A 21,919-nucleotide genomic window follows, 5' to 3' on the forward strand; every position below is an offset into this window, starting at 1 on the left:
TGTGCTTGGTCCAATACTGTTCAGCCTATATAAGTCTCTTCTAGGTGAGATTATTAGGAAGCATTCTATAAATGTTCATTGCTCTGTAGATGATACTCCACTATATATATCTGATATATACCAGATCAACTAGTCAAAATTCAAAGTTGTTTAAAAGACATAAAATCCTGGATGTCCCAAATCGTCCTTCAACTAAATTCAGATAAACCAAGGTTTTTTCCTTGGGCCTAGAGAAACTGTTGGTTCAGATAGCCACCCTAGATGACAGACTGTAACACTAGCTTCCGATTATGAGGAACCTTGGTATCATCTTTGACCAGGATCTCTCTTTTACATCAACAAATCTCTAGAACCGCCTACTTTCACCTTAGAAATATAGCTAAAATCAGAAGCATCCTCTCTCAGAGAGATGGAGAGAAACTGATCCATGCATTTGTTACCTCTAGGCTGGACTACTGTAACTGCTTACTCATAGGATGTCCTAACAGCTCCTTAAAAAGCCTACAGCTTATTCAAAATAAATGTCAATCTGTAATAATTACAATGAAAGGCTTGCTGTATGTGGGATTTGTTGGATTTAGTTGTGTAAGGTCTTGAACCTTGCCTTTTAAAGTGCCTTGAGATAACTATGTTGTGATTTCAACGCTATATAAATAAAATTGAAATTAATGTCGAAACTAAATTAATGTCAGTCATGTTTTTTTTAGGATCATGATGCGTTTATCTTTTTATTGGTGTCTTTGCCACATTAGCTTTTATTTGACTATTTATTTTATTTATGCATATTTCAGTGCTGCCTGCTAAATATTCAGTTGTAAATAATTGTATTTTACTTTTGTGAAATTAACGAGGGGTTACTTCCTGTCTGCAGGTTCTCCCTTCCTGTTTGTTAACACTTCGGGCCATTACGGAGGCCAGCGCGCTCAGCTGCTGCTGCTGCCGCTCAAAGAGAACGACACACACTGTGTCAGCTTCAGGTTCTATCAGGCAGGAGGCCGCGAGGGCGCCGCACCCGCCACGCTTAATGTCTACATCAAAGGTAAAAATGCTGTGCTACACTATTCTAGATCAAAGTACTGCAAAGCAATACAGCACTCCTCCAAGTTACACTGTACAACATTAACATGCACAGATGTTTAAAATCTAAATTTATACACTACTGCAGTACTACAAACATATGCTGTGGTACTACCACACCACACCACAGTAACACACAGAGCAGGGTTGGGTGCTGCTGCTCCAAGGCTCCATGTGTTCACAGTTGCTTGTGTTTTCTGCAGAGAACAACAATCCTCTGGGAATCCCAGTCTTTAACTCGTCAGGCCCCGCCTACCACACATGGAAAGAGGTGGAGCTTGCTGTGTCCACCTTCTGGCCAAATTACTACCAGGTGATGCACACTCGTGATCTCTGATATGGTTGATCTTTAATGAATCTCTGTTATGTGGATTTGAAGCCGTATGAGGCTGCATCTAATTGGTTGATCACACACACAGTCAGTCAACATCAGCAGTAGGAAGTGGGTTTTGCCCGCCATGGGAGCCGGCTGGTGCCAAAACAGAACTTTCCTTGAGTCAGCACCTGCATCAGACCAGAACCAAGAGCATGTGGTGGCTCAGATTCTGCTGCATCGTCAAGTGGAAGAAAGATCAGAAAAACGGGTCAAAGAATCAAATTCTGTCCAAAATACTGCAGATTTAAGAGCAGTGCTGTTTTACTTCAGTATTGAGACATTTCTGCCTCTGAGTCAACAGTAGGATGAGGACAAATGTTTGTGCAGGTTCCAGCGGTCGATTTGTCCTCTTCTTTTCAAAGGTGGAGGCTGCTTCTAAAGAAGAGACGCTGATTCTCAACAATACGGCTAATCATAAACACATACACTGTGAACAGGCTGAATTTACAGCTAAATCACAGCAGGCATCACTAATTAGTAGCGTCACCATGGCGACAGCAGCCTTGCCTCGTTAGAGAGACAGAGTTAACAAGTGAATAAGGAGAATAGAGGTAGCAGAAAGGAGAAAGAAAGGGAGGATGCTGCATGAAGGCTTCCTCTTTGTAGGCACCAACAGGAAGTCTGCACCACTGGCTTCCTTGGTGATAAGACTGTGGAATGTACACATACAGTACAGACTATTGTTGACTTGACTTTCTCAGGTTGTGTGCGTGTCACATCGGCAGGATGAGAACTTCCTCCCGGCTACAGTGCTGACACCTCATTAGGATCCAGGTGGTTTAAACACTGTGCTCTGCTCCGTTGCTGGAGTAGATCTACGGTCTTGCTGCTTGGGCTGAATTGGTGTCAGTCTGCTTCAGCTGACCTGGAGATAAAGCCAAATCTCAGGTGGACCACTGACCCACCTGTTCCTTGCTGCTACTGTTACTGCTACCACTGCTGTCTCAGTACTTACTAGTACAGTACCTGTGTGACAGGTGGTGTTTGAGGCAGTCAGCACTGGACAGAGAGGACTTCTGGCCATCAAGGACATCACACTGCAAGGACATGAGTGCAGTGAGTGGACATACACACAAACACATGCAAGGCCCCGCCCTTTTTTGTACAACAAGCTTCTAATTGGTTAACGAGGTTGGGCTGCCTGATTGTCTAATGATGTTAAAAGTTGATTTGGCATTGCAGAATCAAGGTCTGTGTGTGTGTGTGTGTGTGTGTGTGTGTGTGTGTGTGTGTGTGTGTGTGTGTGTGTGTGTGTGTGTGTGTGTGTGTGTGTGTGTGTGGAGACAGGGGATCTCATTAAAAATAAATTGATTAGCATGGACTTTGATCCATCTTACTGTTTATCTACCTGCTTGTCTGAACAAATGTGGTTTTGATGTTGTTTTGCTGTTTTTCTGATGTATAACATCTGCCGGATGTGTCAGATCAGATCTGACCTTTGATCTCTGTGTCGGTAGTGGGCACGCCTCACTTCCTACACATTAAGGGTGTGGAGGTGAACGCCAGACAGACAGCCACGTTTCAGTGTACCGTGAATGGACGCCCGCAGAGCAACCTGCTGCTCTACCTGCAGGTGATACCTCAGATTCTCCCTGGATTGATACTTGCCCTTTCATTGTTTATTGTGTTTTTAATCCATAAACTCTGAGTTTGTGTATAATTAATCACATTATAGTATAAATAAACAAAAAAGCACATCTTCACTTAGAGGATCTTTTTACTTACTATTTATCTCTTGTCTTTCACTTGTTTCCCATTTATTAATCTAGTTTTAATGATGTGTTTTGTGGTCATCAGGGGATGGGCGGACGCCAGGCGGTTGTCAGGGAAACCAAACCTGTAAACCAACGGCGCTACGTAGCAAGTTTTGATGTGGAAAACACGACTAAAGGTGACACGGGACGGTATCGCTGCATGGCCCAATCAGAGCACGGTGTGAGCGTGTCCTCCTATGCTGACCTCACAGTGAAACGTGAGTCTGATTACCTGATCAGCTCTATTTTAGTTGTTTTATTCTGTTGTTTCAGATTTAAATTATCTTAGTAACATAACATTGTGGATCCTTTTACAGCTTGGTGGATGAATTCAACAAGATTTTAAATTTAATTTAGGTTTTATTTCGATTAGAATCAGGAAAACCTGCTTAAATATTATTATGTGGTTCCAATCCGATTTGTGATATAACTGAACTCAACATGAGGGATCAGGTGCTGATGGAGACACAGTTCGACTCCGGCAAACGACACTGGACTCGCTTACCTTCACATCAAAGCTGCAGTTTGTCAGACTTTTTCTTTAATCTTTGTCGTCAAAGAAGGAAGAGTTTTAATAAAGCTCCTATGCTCATTACTGCAGCTCGAGTATCTGTGAGTGTTAAAGGAGAGCCTCATTAAAAAGTCAGTTTGCTGTTAAAAAGCAGAATCAGCTGCGTTTTGTCCCGAGAAGGGGTTTCCTTCTGACTCCAGTTTGTCAGAACATTAGCGCTAGCTCAGCCGCTAACACAGCCAGGTTCCTCTTGTGTTAATGACAACTCATTAAACGAACCGTGGTGCAGCGAGATGGGGCTTCGCAGGAACATGGCTTTCATCTCTGGACCTTCAGGGAAAATTCCAGGTGTTTTCCTTTTCCATCATAATGATGTGTTTGGAGAATAACCAGGAAAGTGTTTCTGTTAACACAGTACTGTCTGTACTGCAGTACATGAAGAAATACTGTTAATGTGTCATCAGTGCTTTCTCCACAGGGATTGGATGGTTTCCTTTAGGACTGCTTCTTCATAACAAGTCCGTAGTCCTTTTCTGTAGCATCACTGGGCAATATGATAGCGGGCAATATGATAAAGTAGACCTTTACTGGGTCTGGAACCAGCTTTGTCCAGCACCGGTAGCAAGTGTGAAGAGTAAAGCGATTAGAGCATCTGGTATCATTCAGAAATGAGAACATCGATCTGGGATAAAGGTCTGACACACACACAGATGGGTCGATAGCCTGTCAGATCTCTCTGCAAACACACGCATGGAGACAGGTGAGGCGGTGTTTGTGTGTCGCATGATCCAACACACATCCTGCAATCACTGGTGGTTAAACCCTTGATTGAACTGTCACTGGCTTATCGTTCACACACGCACAGGTGAACATAACAAGACACGACCAACACACATCAGAGCACATCTATCCTACTTACAGTGTGTGTGTGTGTGTGCGCGCGCGCGTGTGTGCGCGCCTGCACGCCTGCGTGCGTGTTGAAGTGGGTCAGGAGGAAGTAGAACAGCACCACAGAGGATTCAGGATAATAGAATCCAGGTCTGCTGTGATTCGCCGAAGGTCACGAATATTAATTAACTTATTAACTCTTTCCTATCTTTTTAGGGGAGATCAGTGAAGACTTGTTCACGTGTCCTCCTAGACCTGATCCCAGTTCTTGTTGTCCCTCAGAGCCACCTGTACCAATTGCACCTCCTCAGCTGACAGCGGTGGGCGCCACCTACCTGTGGATCCAGCTCAATGCCAACTCCATCAATGGAGATGGTCCCATAATTGAGAGAGAGGTGAATGTCAAGCTGATACTACTCTGATGCCTGATCGCTTTGTTTAGGTTCTACTGTAGGGGTGTTCGAGAACAGGAGGAAGGTCGAGCTCCCTTCCAGTAGCTTGATTATATCCTGCAGGTCGGATGCTCATGCTTTGAGTCCCTAGGGCTCAGCAAATTTTTTGTAGTGGTTTTGATTGAGTTATTTCAGTTTTTTGTTAGTAGTGTCTACTGTCACCACTGCCAGGTTTTTATGTGTCCTCAGTGTTAATTGCATTTTTAATAACTACGCTAATACTCTTTTCAAGGTTGAGTACCGTACCATGTCTGGAATGTTGATTGACACCACACCTGTGGATAAACCCACCCACAAAATTGGACACTTGGACCCTGACACTGAGTACGAGATCAGTGTGCTGTTGACCAGGCCCCTGGACGGAGGCACGGGAAACCCCGGACCACCACTCAGAGCCAGGACCAAGTGTGCAGGTAAGCTATGCTGCCTGTGTCATTAGCATCGCGTGAAGCGCTAGCTTTCCTTAGCATTGAGTTAATAAAGAATGCTAGCTGTAAGCTCATTGTCTTCAGGTGATTAGCAGTTAGCACATGAATTAAAAAGCACCAAGGATAATAGTGCTACTACGTTTACCTTCTCTTTGTGAGTGTTTGCTGGTTTTATCTGGGATGTTCTGAAATGTGTAAGTTTCAGTGATTCTAATGATTGTGGGGTCTGTGAAGCGATGTTCTGGTTCTTCTATGGATCTAGAGATGGAACAGAGAATCTAGTGTCTCTGACCTGTGTTAGATCTGTGAGAGGTTTGATACATCATACAGTATGTTAACCGTTTCTGTATGTGAGATTATGGTTATTACACGTTTGTATTTGTTATCTGATCTCAGACGTTTAATAGGAAATCAAAACAAGAAGCACTGGAAGCATGTGTGGTTATTACTGACAGGATCCAGATCTCAGGTATGTTATTAGAGACACAAAGAGAAAATAACCGTGTACGCGTGTGTCAGGTTGCAACATGTCACCTCTCAGACCTGCAGTTGGGTGGTGACCTGTCAGTGGAATGTTCCATGAACACCCCGCACCGCTGACCAACACCACATACTTGCCCGTGTCTGTCATAGCCGTTCAGAACAGCGCTCAGTAATTTCACTTTGTCCTTTCTTCTTCTTTGTTTGCAGGCTTTTAGTTAGTGCATGACTGACATGACTGGTGTGTTCAGGAGGTTCTCAGAGTTGCCTGTTATTAGTGGACTGTGACTTTTAGAGATGTAGGGCCCCACAGTCTTTGGGAGATTCAAGCATCAGTTATGAGCCATGGAGAGATGCAGTGAAGTATTCTGCTGTTTGTCAGGTTGGAGTTTCTGGTGTTCTACAGTTCCTTATGATGAGCCAATGGGCCCATGGATGAATATATTTTATAACGGATCAAACCAGTTCTTCGGTTGATCTACTTCTGGTGCTACCTAATAAAGTCCTGTGAATCCTAAATGTTGAGTAAATTGTCCCATTCATCCATCGAGAGGATTCTGTGAGATTCGGTGAGTGAAATTCGCTTGATGGCTGTCTTTAGTCTGTAGCCTTGGCATAGCTTTGGATGCGTCTTTTCAGCGTCCAGCACTCTGAGTCTGTTGGCAGGTTAAGACCAACTTGGAAGGACAGAAGTGTTTATAGATGTCTGTGACACTGTTGTGATCGTGTCTGCTCTGATAACTCATCTTTAAATTTTATTTATTCATTTAGTGCCAATGAATAATCCAGCAGCCTGTGTTTGTTTAATAATGAACGAGCTGCCCATCACACTCTACATGCTTTAGGACTTAGAGCTCGGGGAGGGGACCCAGCGTGGGGCCATACAAACAGCATTCTGACATTTACCCTCATGTTATGATCAGAAATATGAGCACTCTGACCCGGATGTAGCACAATGCCAGGAGTGAAACACTGTGGCTGGGTTGGAAATTAACACAGAGAATCATTGTGACTGTAAAGTCACTTTCCATCTGGAAAATGAGGTCTGCTACTTTTCTGTGGGATGTTTGAAGACATGTGTGTAATGTTAGCAGCTAATCAGCTTTTAAATAATAAATCTGAGTTATAAATTGCTGCTCCTCCTCCACGTCCACCTTTACTGCTAAGAACGTGATATTTGATGTGACTCATTGGAGTCGGCTCATTAAAACTAACATCATCCTGCTGCGGCCTGGTTTCAGTGAGACAGAACAGATCTGTGATTGTCACTTGTGAATGACACCAACACAAAGACAGCATTGAGGAGGCTGTTCTTAGAAGTCTAGTGTTGATGGACGATCATCCTTTGAGACGTGCACCAACTGGTTGGTCCCAGGTGGAGGTCCCACTCTTCTGGGTTTAAGTGCACATTATAACAAACAGCGATCCAGAGATAAAAATACAGATACAGTAGCGCCTTTTGGACCCTCAAGCTAGTCCAAAGATACAAAGTCAGAACCGTAAGTAAAAGCACTGAAATGTGGTCAGAGTGGCCCCACATGGATGGACGAGCAGAGCGTGAACATCTGAGGTGAAAAGAGAAAATAAAAGTGAGCAGAGTTAAATATTCATATGATATTTTTCTAAGAGCTTCAACAAACACCACACACACTTTAATGGATGTTAACACACACACACACAGATGAATTGTTTTTATGACCACTGTGAGCTGAGCTGAGGAGGATGTGGTTTTGTGAATACACGCTGTCCAGTACCCTCAGGATAAACCTTATTGTAGTGACTCATCAATTTAATCACAGCTTCCGTATATAAGAGTTTTTCAGAAAGGCGTCTGAGTTTACAGTATGTTTAGTAAATTTATCATGTTCAGATCGCTCTTTAGTTGGTAAATGTGATGTGATCTGGGTCCTGACAGCTTCTGATGAAGATCCAGGTAAACTGCATATTGGGGTGTCTAGTTCCTCAGAGACTCAGGCTGAATCAGGTTGTATTTCTGTCAGAAGGTCTGCACTAGACCAGCAAGTACCAGCGAGTGAGTATCAGCCAGTACTAGTATCAGTGAGTACTAGAACTGTATCAGCGAGTCTTAGGTTTGACGAGTACTACTGTAGTACTGCTGCATGCTGGTACGAGCACGTACTGGTATCAGCGAGTAGTAGTATCGACAAGTACTTGTATCTAAAAGTACTATTGCTGGTGAGTACTAGTACTGTGTACTTGAAGGTACTGTGCTGTCGTTCCACCGCTGCCTGTGAGCTTGGTTCTGTTGTGGTCAGCCCACATGAATCATCCATCACTGATCTCATCTCCTCTTGTCTTTGCTTCATATTAAATCTGGTGATCTCCTGGAAATGAAATATTAAACCTCCTCCTCCTCCTCCTCCTCCTCCTTGTCTCCTTCCTTCTAGAGTCACCTTCAGACGTTTCGCTCTCCTCTCTCTGTATTTCTAATGTGTTCTTCATTGTCCTCATCCTCCGCAGTGGCTGTTTGTTTGTGTGTTATCAGCTCTCAGCAGCCTGCATCAAGCTCCACCCGTCTAATGACCCCCCAACATCAAACACACCCGACTAGCACACTGTCTGTTTGTTAGATCACGTCAAGGTGTTTTCTGATCACAAGCAGAACCTGGGTCCTGGGACCATCAGATGGTACAATTTCATTAATGAACCAACCAGTGGCCGGCATTGGACCACTTTAAGCCTCCCTCACACACAGACACACGCTCAAAATGCATTTGTGTTTCTGGAGCTGATTCAATTCTAAATGTCACCTCTCGGGCAGGTCTGGGGTCCGCAGGCCGGGAGGTGACACTGTGCTGTCAGGATGTTTAGTTATTAACCCAGAGGCATGTTGGTGCTGATCAGGGCCAGGGGTCAGTGTTTGCTGCTGGGTGTTGCTGATTCTCTGCAGCCAGTGGAGCTGCTCAGTCATTCAGAGCAGTCGTCTGTTTCTTGACCGCAAAGGTAAAAAGATGTTTGTAAAAATTAGAGAATCTGTGCAGAGTAGAAGGAACAAAGCGGTCAGAACATTTTTATGAAGGAAACACTAATGAGAAGGAGAGAGACGCACACTGTAGCAGAGAGAGGCTTAATAAATCAATGGCAGCTGGGTTTTGTGTGTTCTGTATGGTGTCAGGAGGTGGAAACAGGACTCATGTAGGAAATCTGCTCAAATCAGTTGGGGTCATGTTCTTTGGAAAGGTCAGAGAGAGAGAGAGATAGAGAGACATGACAGAAGCCTTAGAAAAGTGTCATCATGAGTTAGTTATAATGTAACGCTACAACAGTTTGACATTGCTTAATGACCAAACACACTGATGCTACAGTAATGTGTCTCAGTAACCAACTGACATGCATCTATGACTCCGTGGTCGTCACATGAACACCAAGCGTTTCAGATGTGGAGGATATAGTTTGGTTGCAGCAGGTGGCTCTCTCCCTGCATCTGATGTAAATGTCAGCCTTAAAATTATGGCATGGAAAACACGCACACACACACACACACACACACACACACACACACACACACAGGGGGGGATTTTATGTGATAGCATTCCCTCTCCCTTCGGGGATTATGAGTAATAGGATCCACCTCAATCCCCTTTCTCTCCCTCCTCCCCTTGACCCCTGACCCGCCATTGTTACTGGGGCGATGTTTCAATTTGTGTGTGTGTGTGTGTGTGTGTGTGTGTGTGTGTGTGTGTGTGTGTGTGTGTACACACAGTGCATATAATGGTACTGCATTTACAAGCATTTCGTAGTACAAGTACAGTATTACTGTTTGTTTTTTTATGCACAATTGTTTTGTTGTTTTTCACTTTCTCTTTTTCCTGTCAAATTGCTGCTGAAAACACAGAAATTCCCCATTGTGGAATCAATAAAGTCATATTCTATCCTATTCTATCCTACTTCGAAGTGAGAACCAAAAAAAGTATTTTCCCATTAAAGTGAGGACATTTTGTCCGGCCCTCACTTTTTCGAAGATCTGTTTGAGGTTTAAGATGTGATTTTAGGCCTGAGGTTAGAATTGGGTTTTGGTTCAGATTAGAGCAAAGATTAGATGTCTGCCTTTAGTTGTAATGGTTAGGGTTAGGGGCTAGGGAAGGCATTAGATCAATGGTGGTCCCCACTTTGATGGAAGTACAAGAGTGTGTGTGTGTGTGTGTGTGTGTGTGTGTGTGTGTGTGTGTGTGTGTGTGTGTGTGTGTGTGTGTGTGTGTGTGTGTGTGTGTGTGATGAAAGCAGATGAAAGACACACAGAACAAGAAGCATATTGTTCAGCTGAGAAGCACACTCACTCACAGACCAGGTTTCTCTGTCACTGTCTGTCGTCCTGAAGTACAGCCTGGTTTGGCCACTACAAACATAGTGGGTCTTTAATCTTCTTGTGTTGTGAGTGATTTCTTCAGTTTTGACACTAGCCCTAAACACAGGACCCACACAGACACATTCAGTCTGTTCTGCCTGCTTTCCTGTTCAAAAGCAGTTGCATCTGTTTGGATCTTTAGGACCTGAACCATCACAGCTGGACACAGCCACTAAATGACTAAAATGAGCAGTAGAGCTAAAGTTGGGTGCAGAGTTCTAAATGGCGTCTATGTGTTTGTCAGATCCCATGCATGGCCTGCGGCGCCTGGAGGTCGTCGAGATTCAGTCCAGACAGGTGACCGTACGATGGGAACCATTTGGATACAATGTGACCCGCTGCCACACCTACAACCTGACTGTCCAGTACCGCTACAAGGCAACAGGAGCCCTGAGCAGGTAAACACACAGGGAGGAGTTGCCAGGTGAACCCGGCATGGTCCAACAGGTCACCAAATGTCCCCTTTCTCCCAGCAGGGATTCGTTGATGGAGGAGGTGGTCTACGACACTCTGAGCTCAACGCCGCAGCACACAGTCCGAAACCTTTCACCGTTCACCAATGTTAGCCTGAGGCTGGTTCTGAGCAACCCAGAGGGGAGCAAGGAGAGCGAGGAGCTGCTGGTGCTGACGGACGAGGATGGTAAGACGGGACTGTAATGAGCAGGACCTCAGAGTGTGGTTCTTTAGTTAAACTGTTTTTGTCTCAGTTCCTGGAGCGGTTCCTGTGGACTCCATTCTGGGTAGCAGCTATGAGCAGCAGATCAGTCTGAGCTGGAGGGAACCGCTGCAGACCTACGGACTCATCCGACAGTACGAGGTGAGCATTCCCACTCACATCACCTCACTCCCTGCGAGGCAACAGCTCACTGATGTGTTCCTGCTCAGATCTCCTACAAAGCTCTGAGCTCCTTCGACACAGAGTTCGACCTGTCCAATCAGAGTGGAAAGGTGTTCAAACCGGCCAATGAGACGAGCCATGTGTTCACTGGCCTCTATCCAGGATCCACCTACTCCTTTACAATAAGAGCCTCTACCATTAAAGGCTTTGGACCGCCAGTCATCACACAGTTCACCACCAAGATCTCAGGTAAGACCTCTTCAAAATAAGAGCCTGAAAGCAGGTGTTTACCAGCAGAAGACTCATGTCAATGAACTGCATGTAACATGAACCAGGAGTTTATTTTGAAGTAGTGATTATCACAAAGTATTATTATGATCAAAGAACTATGAGAAAGGTTCTGATCCTGAAACTCACATTTATTCTAGTCTTGATCAGCGCTGCTCATCTTAAAACATGACACTGACATTTAAGTTTGCACTGCTCTGTTTGTTTTGAAATGATAAGTGATAGATAGAAAATCTTCTGAAAGAACCTTCAGTAGCTAAATACGAAGGTAATTTCCAAACCTGCTCTGTCTCATCCCCTCCAGCTCCACTGATGCCGGCCTACGATCAGGAGTCTCCTCTGAACCAGACTGACTCCACCGTCACTGTTGTGTTGAAGCCGGCTCAGAGCCGGGGAGCTCCAGTCAGGTACTGCCCGCCCTCACAGCTGCTTAAAGATTAATCAGCATCAATCATCTGCTTCATAAAGGTTTCATGACCAAAATGTGAAACATTCACATCCGCATCCTGCAGTGATGCTCACATACAACAGTGCATGACAACAGAGTCTATTGTTACGACCAATTACTAAAATGTGTGCTTCTCTCTTTCAACTACAATCATGAGATTCGACCTTCAAACTGTGGAATCAATGACATTTGATTCTTTGATATGAAGTGACTTTTGAATTATTTGTTAAAACTTTTAAACACACACACACGCACACACATTAGGTTGAATTTCTGTTGCTGGGGCCCAGAGGGACCCCGTGTCCGTGGTAACAGTTGTCATGTCAACAGCTGTCTGGTCTCTGCGGTTGGGCTGTAACAAGGGATTTGGTTAATTAAGAAGCAGTGCGCGGGGCCAATCAGATCTGCTGCTGACACGGAGGATTAACAGGGATTAACAGCTAATGTGTCAATCACACAGGAAACAAAGACGTTTCACTCATCTTCTTTATTAACACAATGATCAGCTAATGACACCATGTTTGTCTTAACATACACACAAGGCAGAAAAGCATCAGACTGCTGTGTGAGCACAGCTACACATCACAAGTGTGATGGATGATGGACAGATGCATGGATGAGGCTCAGCTTCCACTGAGGTCTTCACAGTGTGAAGTCCTGCAGATCTAAGCAGTTCAGCCAAATAGGTTGTTAATGAAAGCCAACAAATCCCACTGAGCAGCACCAAAAACTGAACACTGGATGGTATTGGTGGAGAGGTCCAGATGGGGAGAGGCACAAACTAGAAGTGAACAGTGTCGTAGAAATCTGGAAGATCATCGGTGTGATAAACCATCTCTAAGTTTACTAACATGCCGACATGGAGTGGATCACAGTTACAGTGCATCTAAGACGTAAGGCACGTCTTACAATGTACAAAGTATCCACTGGAAGACTGAGGACACAAGACCTGTATTTATACCCTGTTACAAACCCCCACATGAGCTATTGCCTGGTCCTTGATATACATGAGTGCAGTAAACTCCCCTTTACTTCCTTTAACAATGTTTCCGTGGTCACCACAGTGAAACCCCCACTATCTGATAAGCAAATGCTCGATGACCCCCCCAGGAACAAACCACAGGCCAATGAGCCTCGGCACAGCATGTCATGACAAACACAAAACGTCCCACAACAGTCAGCCTGGTTTTGTGTTTTTCTCATCTTGTTTATTAACATTCAATGTTAAAACCTTCTCTGTGTTTTGTAAAGAAACCTGTGTAGTTCAGGTGGTGTGGGAGAACAAGCTGCTGTCGGAAAATGACTGCTTGTGTGTTTATTATTTGAAAGGACTGAAAGAAGAGAAAAACGGATCATTTTAAGCCAGTCCAGATTTGTGTTTTTTTATTTATGTTGGAACAAGGCTGCAGATGTAAAGAGTGTGTGTGATGCGTAGTGTGTTAATCGACGCGATGGCTGAAATCCATCAGATTGAGCAGATGCAGCTCCCAGATACAGTTGTGTGTTTATATTTAACTATGCTTCTGTTCCTTGGCCTTCAGGCGCAGTCAGGCCGTTTACGGAGCTTAGCATCGTAGGACAAAAGGTGCAGCCGCAGGCGAACTGCAGCTGAAACCAGATTACTGTCACACCTACAACAACATGGACGAGATTGTCCAATGTAACAACACAGAAGAAGAAAAGGCATAAAGGAGGAGAGACAGACGCATGTGTGTGCGTGCATGCCCGTGTGCCTTCCTGTCCCCCTTTAGTTTCCTCTAAAGCAGGAAATGTGACAATGCCGCAGTTTGACCATCCACACCCTTGTGTGTGTGTGTGTGTGTGTGTGTGTGTGTGTGTGTGTGTGTGTGTGTGTGTGTGTGTGTGTGTCCTGAACCTGCTTCCGGTGAAAACACAACTATTGTCTCCAAGGTCCCTCAGGAACAAAACACCACTGGACAGCTCAGTGTTGCCTTCAGGTGCAGGGCAGAGTTCATGAAACCCACGAACAGTCTGCAAATTCTGACACCTGCTGGTGGGAATCTAAAAATGCTAACGAACACGTCTTACGAACTTACGCCTAATGTCACAGGGGTGTGGAAACTAAAGACTCAGTACAGTAAAGTACAGTAAAGGTTTGTCACTAGAGACAGTGGAAGTCAAAGGAGGTTATGCCGTCTTTATTCACTCAGTGCTTTGGCTCCATAGTTAGTAGTTAGTCCATAATAGCGGTGGAGTTTGGTAAATCTCAGGTTTCAGCAGAAACATCAGGGGTTAGTTGTTATAATTAGTTGTAGGGGTTAATTGTTAGAAGTTCAGAATCAGAAGAGTTTGTTGTCGTTATACATACTCTTAATGAAATTGTGGGTTGGAGAACTCTGCCTAACAAGTTAAAGCTAGCTAAGGAAAAAAAATAAAAAAATTAGCAAAAAAGTGTAAGCACCTCACTTCACACAAAACACATTGTGGAATAATGTGATGTTCTCATCACCCGGGTTAGGTCTTTCCTGTCCTGTGCAGTACAGCTTCTGTACCACACTGTCACATTCAGACAGGATGCTCTCTGTAGAAGTTGATGAGCACCTTCCTAAAGAGCCTTTGTTGGCCGTTCTTTACAAGGTAGGAAATGTTCAGAGACCAAGTGAGATCAGATGTGAATTCCCAGGAAATTTGATGTTTTCCCACACACTCCACCACTTCTCTGCAGATTCTCTGCGATAACACAGTATGTGGGTATAAAAAGAAGCAGTCAGAGCGGATGCAATCTTGTGTTTGTATTGTGCAAACATGGCGAAATAGCTAATTCTGATTACAGGAAAAACAAGAAAACAGAACACACTCCTCCACTCATACACAATGACCTCTTTGGTCTTGCTGGTGTTTAGGATGAGGTTACTGTCCCCACATCATTTTACTAGGAGCTGGATCTCCTCTCTGTAGTGTGTCTCATTGTTGTCCGATATCAGACCCACTACTGTGGTGTCGTCTGTGAACTTTACAAGCATGCTTAAGAGGTGGATGGCAGAGTGGTTGTAGAGAGTGAACGGGGCTGGACTGAGAACGTAGTCCTGTGGTGTACATGTGTTTAGGACCAGAGTAGATGATGTGCAGTCCCCAAATTTAGTTGTTAGATGTTGGGTTAATTGTTAGTTGTTGGTATGGTTGTTAGTTGTTGGGGTTAATTGTTAGATGTTGGTGTTGGTTGTTAGATGTTGGGTTAATTGTTAGGTGTTGGGGTTAATTGTTAGTTGTTGGGTTAATTGTTAGGTGTTGGGGTTAATTGTTAGCTGTTGGGGATTAATTGTTAGATGTTGGTGTTGGTTGTTAGTTGTTGGGTTAGTTGTTGGGTGTTGGGGTTAATTGTTAGATGTTGGTTGTTAGATGTTGTGTTGGTTGTTAGTTGTTGGCTTAATTGTTAGGTGTTGGTGTTGGTTGTTAGATGTTGGGTTAATTGTTAGGTGTTTGGGTTAATTGTTAGTTGTTGGTATGATTGTTAGTTGTTGGGGTTAATTGTTAGATGTTGGTGTTAATTGTTAGTTGTTGGTATGGTTGTTAGTTGTTGGGTTAATTGTTAGGTGTTGGGGGTAATTGTTAGTTGTTGGTATGGTTGTTAGGCGTTGGGGTTAATTGTTAGATGTTGGTGTTGGTTGTTAGTTGTTGGGTTAATTGTTAGACGTTGGTGTTGGTTGTTAGATGTTGCTGTTGGTTGTTAGATGTTGTGTTGGTTGATAGATGTTGGGTTAGTTGGGTTACCCGGGCTCCAGAGCAGCATGTGTCTCTTTCATCCACTGCACGCTCCGCACCACTGCCGTTGTTAAAGATGAACGCGTTTCTAGTTTAACTGGTGACTTCCGAATGCCGTACTGGTTGTTCTCAGTTACAGCAGATGTTTGAAGCAGAGAAAAGCGGGTAAGCTGTCCCGGCCAATGCATTGATAATTGTTTGGCGTCTGAATGTGATCTGAACAGTCTTTACAGTTTTACAAGGCGAAATCTGACGCAGTTTGATCGTTACATTATTGTAGTTACAGAAGTAGATAAAAGAGAACGAGGACTGAATAGGTCTTTTGAGCATTGTTTGGGTTTAAACCCAACTGTTGAATGTTCTCAAATTTTGTGAAAGTAGCAAATTAATGTAATTCAATCCCGTTACACATTCAATGTTACACTTACGGCCTAAACAATATGTAATACATGAAGACGCTTATTCTCAACAGTAGCGGCTAGATCAATCTGTCACCACAATCACATGTGGCTAATATTTTTTTCTTTGTGGGCAACGGGTTCAAACGGCTCTTTGGGTGTTTTTGGTTGCCGAACCCTGGGTTAGTTGTTAGTTGTTGGAGTTAGATGTTTGTTGTTTGTGATGATTGTTGGTGTTCGTTGTTACATTTTCTGTTGGTTGGATGTTGGTGGGGTTGGTTTTTGGTTGTTGGATTAGTTGTTAAGTGTTGGGTTGTTGGATGTTGGTGCTGGTTGTTAGGTGTTGGGTTAGTTCAATTAATCAATTAATCAATCTTTATTCATATAGCACTTTTCACACATAAAAAAGCAGTACAAAGTTAATACAAAGATAATCCTTCATACCAAAGGTAGTGAGGGGGAGGTAGAATAAATGAAAAGATGACAATAAAAAGAATAAAATGACAGTAATAAAACATATAATGCAGAGGCAGAAAACGGACAATCATCGAAAATGATCCTGGAGGAAACACTAGAGGTTTAGAAATATGTGAAAGAGTAAAAACAAAAGTAAAAACTAATAAAAGTTAGTAAAAATATTTAAAAAAGAAAAATAAATTAATTTGAGTTTAGGTAAAAATAATACTCGAAATTTAAAAATATATAGATGCAAAAACATTAAATCTAATAAAAGTTAATAAAGAGTAGATGTTGGGTTGTTAAATGTTGTTGGTTTTTAGATGTTGTGTTGGTTGTCAGATGCTGGGGTTACATAGCTGTTAGATGTTGGGTTAGTTGTTGGGGTTGGTTGTTCATTGTTGGGGTTAATTGTTAGATTTTGGGTTGTTAGTTGTTGGTGTAAGTTGTTAGTTATTGGGTTAGTTGTTAGATGTTGAGTTATTGTTAGTTATTGGGGATGGTTGTTCATTGTTGGAGTTTCAAGCTTCTGCAGTACTCCTTTATTGGACCACACAGACAATCAGATGGAACAATGTTGTCAGGTTGGAAGGTTCTGCTGGCTCATTTTACTCCTCCTGTCTTAGAGATTGATCGCTGGGACTTTGTCCTTTAACGCAGTAATTGTTTTTATGGTAAACGACTGATGAACAAGGATTAATTTTAAATTAGAATGTGTGACTCCACAGCCACAGTTTTTCATTTAGAGCTCTGCTTCCATTTGTTTAGTGTCTTTGTGTCCTTTACTGACATATGGGATTTAATGACAGGATGAAATGAATTATCAGTTTAATGTTTGAATGTTATAGATTTACAGCTTCTATATACGGAGAGAGACTTAATAAAAATGAAGAAGAGGGAGGTGCAGTGGGAAGAGGCAGAGCTGACCTTTCTGTGGAGCTGAATAATGAACCAACAGATGGTGGTAAGATGAGCAGAGCAGTTTTATGTGCCACTATTGTATGTGAATAAAAAAGGAGTCAACAATGTTCATCAGTGTCACTGCGTCAACACCAACGCTCAAACTCTCAATGTTGAGGTGTAAACTATTAAAAACCACTAAGGTCCAAGTCTTCATTTGACTGCGGCAACGATCCACGTAGAACATTAACAATCCACGTACAACAATAATGATCCATGTAGAACAATCCACACTGATCTTAATTAAATGCTGGCTCTGCGTCGTCCCTGTCACATACAAGCCTTAGCGGCACATGCTCTGCTCTTTTTTGCTGTCAACATGTGCTGATGTGGCATAAAATGTATGTAATGTGTCTAAAAATCCATTGGATCATAGAAAAAGATCAAGCTTAATTTTTTTGTGTTGTTAACTCTGAACAAAATCCAACAATGTCCAGACTCTACAACGTCTGACCCAGTGTTGCCAGATGTACAATAATTATTGTATTTATATGATAGTTTGGGGGTTTGTACAATCTACAGTATTGTAGAGCCAATATTAATAGTTTTCATACTGCCGTTCATCATGTCTTGATATTTTGATAGAAGCTCTCCATCTCCAGAACCTGTTTTCACTCATACCTTGTTGCCTCCTCCCCTCTGTCAATCACATTAGCAGCACAGATAATTGGTTTAAGCAGCTTCTCATGTTTGTTTGCACAGTTGCACCGTTCTTTGAGCATTGCAACAAAAGTGAAAGTAACCAAACATGAGTTCAGAACTGATTAAACTGACTAGACTCTGGTAAGCAAAGCAAGCAGCTGTATCGGCCTATCGGTGTTACAGTAGACGATTCGATGCCGCTGCTGTGGTGTTCAAGTGGTGTCTGTGTTAAAAACCTCTTGCTCCAAAAATTAATAATTGTTTAGTACAAGTAAGTAACTAAGCCCGTGTTATTTTCTTAGGTTATGTGCACATAGAATTGCATTGTTTTTAAATGCAATGTGATTTTGTTTTTGTCAAAATGCAATCATGAGTCTCTAGATGTCTGCACTTTATGTTAACCCCTGACACGCAACACCTGTCTGTCTGCAGCAAATACCAGGTGGTGGTGGAGGAAGAGCGCCCCCGCAGGCAGAGGAGGGGTACTGCAGAGATCCTGCGTTGTTATCCGGTGCCCATTCACTTCCAGAATGCCACGCTGCTCAACTCTCAGTATTACTTCAGCGCAGAGCTGCCAATGGGGGAGCTGCGGACGCCAGTGCCCTTCTGTGTGGGTTAGTATGATTAGCATTGTGCTTTATAATCGATCATGTACGTTGAACAGTAGGTGTCAGTCCGTCCAGGCTTTAGCTGTTTACTTATGTGTTTGTTCAGGTGATAACAGGACCTACAGCGGCTACTGGAATGCGCCTTTGCTGCCACACAAGAGCTATGGGATCTACTATCAGGCTGTCAGCACCGCTAATGGGGTAAGTCCACCACACATGATCTGTATGAACCTGTTGAACAGTTGTACAGTCTTTATAGAAAGTGTACAGATTTCATCGCAGCAGTGACAGCAGCTGGTGGAGCCTCTTACACGCCATCGAAAAGCTTAGGCTCTCGTCTTTTTGGTCATATAAACCATTTGCAGCAACATCAATCACAACGCAGTCACCAAAATCTCAAACAATAACCATAAATCTATACATTTTCCATCACTTACTTTTGATGACTGCCTGAACCCCATACATTGTCCATCCATGTTGTGTTAGGTCATTCTATCCGTTACGGTCCAATGAATGTAATCCAATAAAGCAATACCCTCGGTATATCCACAGTGGTACAAAAAACTACAAAACCCATTTTACACAAATTCATCCTTCAATTCAATTGAATGTCAATAAAATTCCCGTTTTTCCTAATTTGGTTATTGGACTCTGGAAACAGGATGGATAAGGCTTTAAGAGTCATAATCGGTGACACATTTTGATCAGTTCAACAACAAATTGTAACTGATAATTGTAAATTCTAGCTAGTCATTAAATTTGTGAACAGCTGGTTAATTCCACTCAGAATGTGTGACATCCTCCCTGAGCTGCTCTGTGCTTGCAGCAGTGGCAGACGTTTGTTTGAGGGCTGGCGGTGTCAGGACATCCAATCACACTGTGCAGCAGAGCTCAACTGCTACAGACCCATACTAACAAAGGGTTCACATTACTCTGTTCTGCTGGTTTCTTTCAATTTCCTTCAGGCTCTTTGTTCTTTGTCATAAAAAGCAGAGAAGTGAAACCGAGGGGTCACACGCTCTGATACCAGTGTGCTCTGTACAGCACCTAGTCACTTTAATAGGACCAGAGCCGGTTCCGGCAGCCTGACCAGTGACGCTAATAGGCTGCAGGGACGACTGTGCGTTTCATTATAGCCAAGTGTGAACCTTGTGTTGTGTGTTAATTATTGACACAGAGCTTTAATTGGTGTGTGTGTGTGTTGTGTGTGTTGAATAATGCAGCCTCAGTAGTGCTTTTCACTGTCGCCTCACCACAGACACCATCGCTGCCACCGCTGCTCCGTGAGCATCAATATTCAGCAGCTCTGCTACTTAATTTGACGTCTGTTTGTTAAAACCAGAAAGACACAAGCTGTTGCAGCAGGACACGTCAGCCGGCGTGCAGCCGCCGCCACTGATCCACAGCCGTTTGCCTTACACCCTGTCTGTTCACAACGTGTTTGTTAACTCTTTTGGTGATCGAGGAATTGGGCAACAAGTTTTTAGATGTTTCATGATTAAAATTAAAAATTTAAATAAACCAAACAGGTCTGGATTGCGGTTCAGTCAAGCTGACTGTGTGTGTCTGTCTGTCTGTGGACACAGGAGAACAAAGTCTACAGAAGCTCTTGGACGTCCTGTCTTAAGCCATGGTGCCACCTACCTACGTCTGTGACACCAGTGTGTTTTCTTTCCATGTGGTCTTTGTCCCTGGAGCTCCTCCAGGCTCAGCTTTCCTGTTCATATATGAGCTCCCACAGACACAAACCTTCTCCTGTTTTGTTGGTGTCACTCAATAGCAAGAGCAGGCCAGCTAATCGGCACCTGCATCATTGGCAGCTATTTCATAATGGAATATTATGGATAATACAGATCGGATGCCTTGTTGTTGCACAGTTTACTTTTGTGAGTTCAATTTTGCACATCTTACACATGGGTTTAGACAGCAGTTACCGAGAGGCGAAGGTCATGTCTCCGTCCTCAGACGAAGCCAATGTGGTTCTGTTTGCGTTGACAGGAAGCTCATTTTCTTTTCTTTTCACCAGGAGACAAAGATCGACTGTGTGCGAGTTGCCACCAAAGGTGAGACAATGCAGAACAAACACTTCATTATTTTATATGTAGCATCATTTTTGTCTTTCTTTTGAGATCTGTATGTAATCATATTTTATTTTGAAGGTATTTGGTTCTAGTGTGTGTGTTTTTGTGCATTTTGATTTGGAAATTGTTTTTTGGGTTTGGAATATTGTATAAAGGTAAAGAATATATTTAAATAAGTATGAAATATGTGGAATGAAATGAACACATGTAAGACATTATGAATTCAGAGATTTGCTATATTTGACAGACATAGAGGAGTGTCATGTTGTGTATTGTTGTGGTAGTGTTAGCACTGAGGAACCGTGAGCTGCGAGGTTTACTTTCTGATCTCTGCTCAATGCTGGGCTGGATTTAACTGCTAATTGAGCTGCCAGCTAGCTGAGCAGCAGCAGCCATCCAGCGTGATGACACACAGATGGCAGGTAGCTGCTGGCGTGCTAGGCTAATGGTTAGCACACTGGTCCCATCCAGGAGTATAATGGCTACCAGATGGGCTCCTACTGTCTGACACCTGTCCTTCCATTTCCTCTGCCGACTTCAGTAAACACATGCTCAGCTCCATGTTATGCTAGCACTAGGCTAACATTAGGCTAATGACCAGGACTATAGGTGTCCAGAGAGCAGTTTAATGTGGCAGCTAAACAAGCTAAACACATGCTGTCCCCTGACGTACATCCAGTATGATCACATGCACTAATTGACTTCTCTGGCTTCCACCAGTCTTTATTGAAGCTGCGTCCGGGTGGCTAATGACAGCAGATGCTGATTGGCTCTGCGGATCCCCTGACACCTGTCAGTCATGCTGCAGCAGCCTACCGCATCTCCCACGGGAGTTCAGGCTTTTTGCCCACACACATACACTCATGATGCCTTGCAGCAGTAAGAGGGAGAAGTGCTGATGTGAATGTAGAGGAGGTGAACGTTGGCAGAATGTTAAGGAGACCACGCAGGGCCCAGCTCAGCAAAGCCTTTTATTATTATTATTATTAAAGCAAAGACATGTGGAAACACCTGTCCTCACTTCTGCTGAAGATGTTTCAGTTGATATCTTAACACTTCTCCCAAAATGTTGGAGAAGACATGATAAGACCATCAACGGTAACGTGTGTCTGCTGGGTTTGGGTCCTGCAGCTGTTTATCAGACA

General features: G+C 43.3%; 1 protein-coding gene across 13 annotated transcripts in view; it reads left to right on the forward strand.

The window, feature by feature from the left end:
- LOC114853948 (receptor-type tyrosine-protein phosphatase mu-like) overlaps window positions 1-21,919 on the forward strand; it is a 71,386-nt gene that overhangs the window by 26,150 nt on the left and 23,317 nt on the right. For 9 of the 13 annotated variants that reach the window (XM_055507683.1, XM_055507685.1, XM_041070673.1 and 6 more), the window contains exons 3-17: window positions 872-1,039; window positions 1,281-1,390; window positions 2,431-2,509; window positions 2,911-3,026; window positions 3,251-3,425; window positions 4,889-5,001; window positions 5,291-5,471; window positions 10,577-10,730; window positions 10,809-10,972; window positions 11,040-11,149; window positions 11,218-11,419; window positions 11,763-11,865; window positions 18,518-18,699; window positions 18,800-18,894; window positions 20,720-20,756. In XM_055507683.1, coding sequence (XP_055363658.1) covers window positions 872-1,039; window positions 1,281-1,390; window positions 2,431-2,509; window positions 2,911-3,026; window positions 3,251-3,425; window positions 4,889-5,001; window positions 5,291-5,471; window positions 10,577-10,730; window positions 10,809-10,972; window positions 11,040-11,149; window positions 11,218-11,419; window positions 11,763-11,865; window positions 18,518-18,699; window positions 18,800-18,894; window positions 20,720-20,756 — 1,989 coding nt within the window. Of the gene's footprint in view, window positions 1-871; window positions 1,040-1,280; window positions 1,391-2,430; window positions 2,510-2,910; window positions 3,027-3,250; window positions 3,426-4,888; window positions 5,002-5,290; window positions 5,472-10,576; window positions 10,731-10,805; window positions 10,973-11,039; window positions 11,150-11,217; window positions 11,420-11,762; window positions 11,866-18,517; window positions 18,700-18,799; window positions 18,895-20,719; window positions 20,757-21,919 lie in introns of all 13 variants that reach the window. The other 4 variants (XM_029147880.2, XM_055507684.1, XM_055507686.1 and 1 more) reach the window with 1 other exon arrangement.

This window comes from Betta splendens, chromosome 4, assembly GCF_900634795.4.
Source record: "Betta splendens chromosome 4, fBetSpl5.4, whole genome shotgun sequence".
NCBI classification, from domain to species: domain Eukaryota; kingdom Metazoa; phylum Chordata; class Actinopteri; order Anabantiformes; family Osphronemidae; genus Betta; species Betta splendens.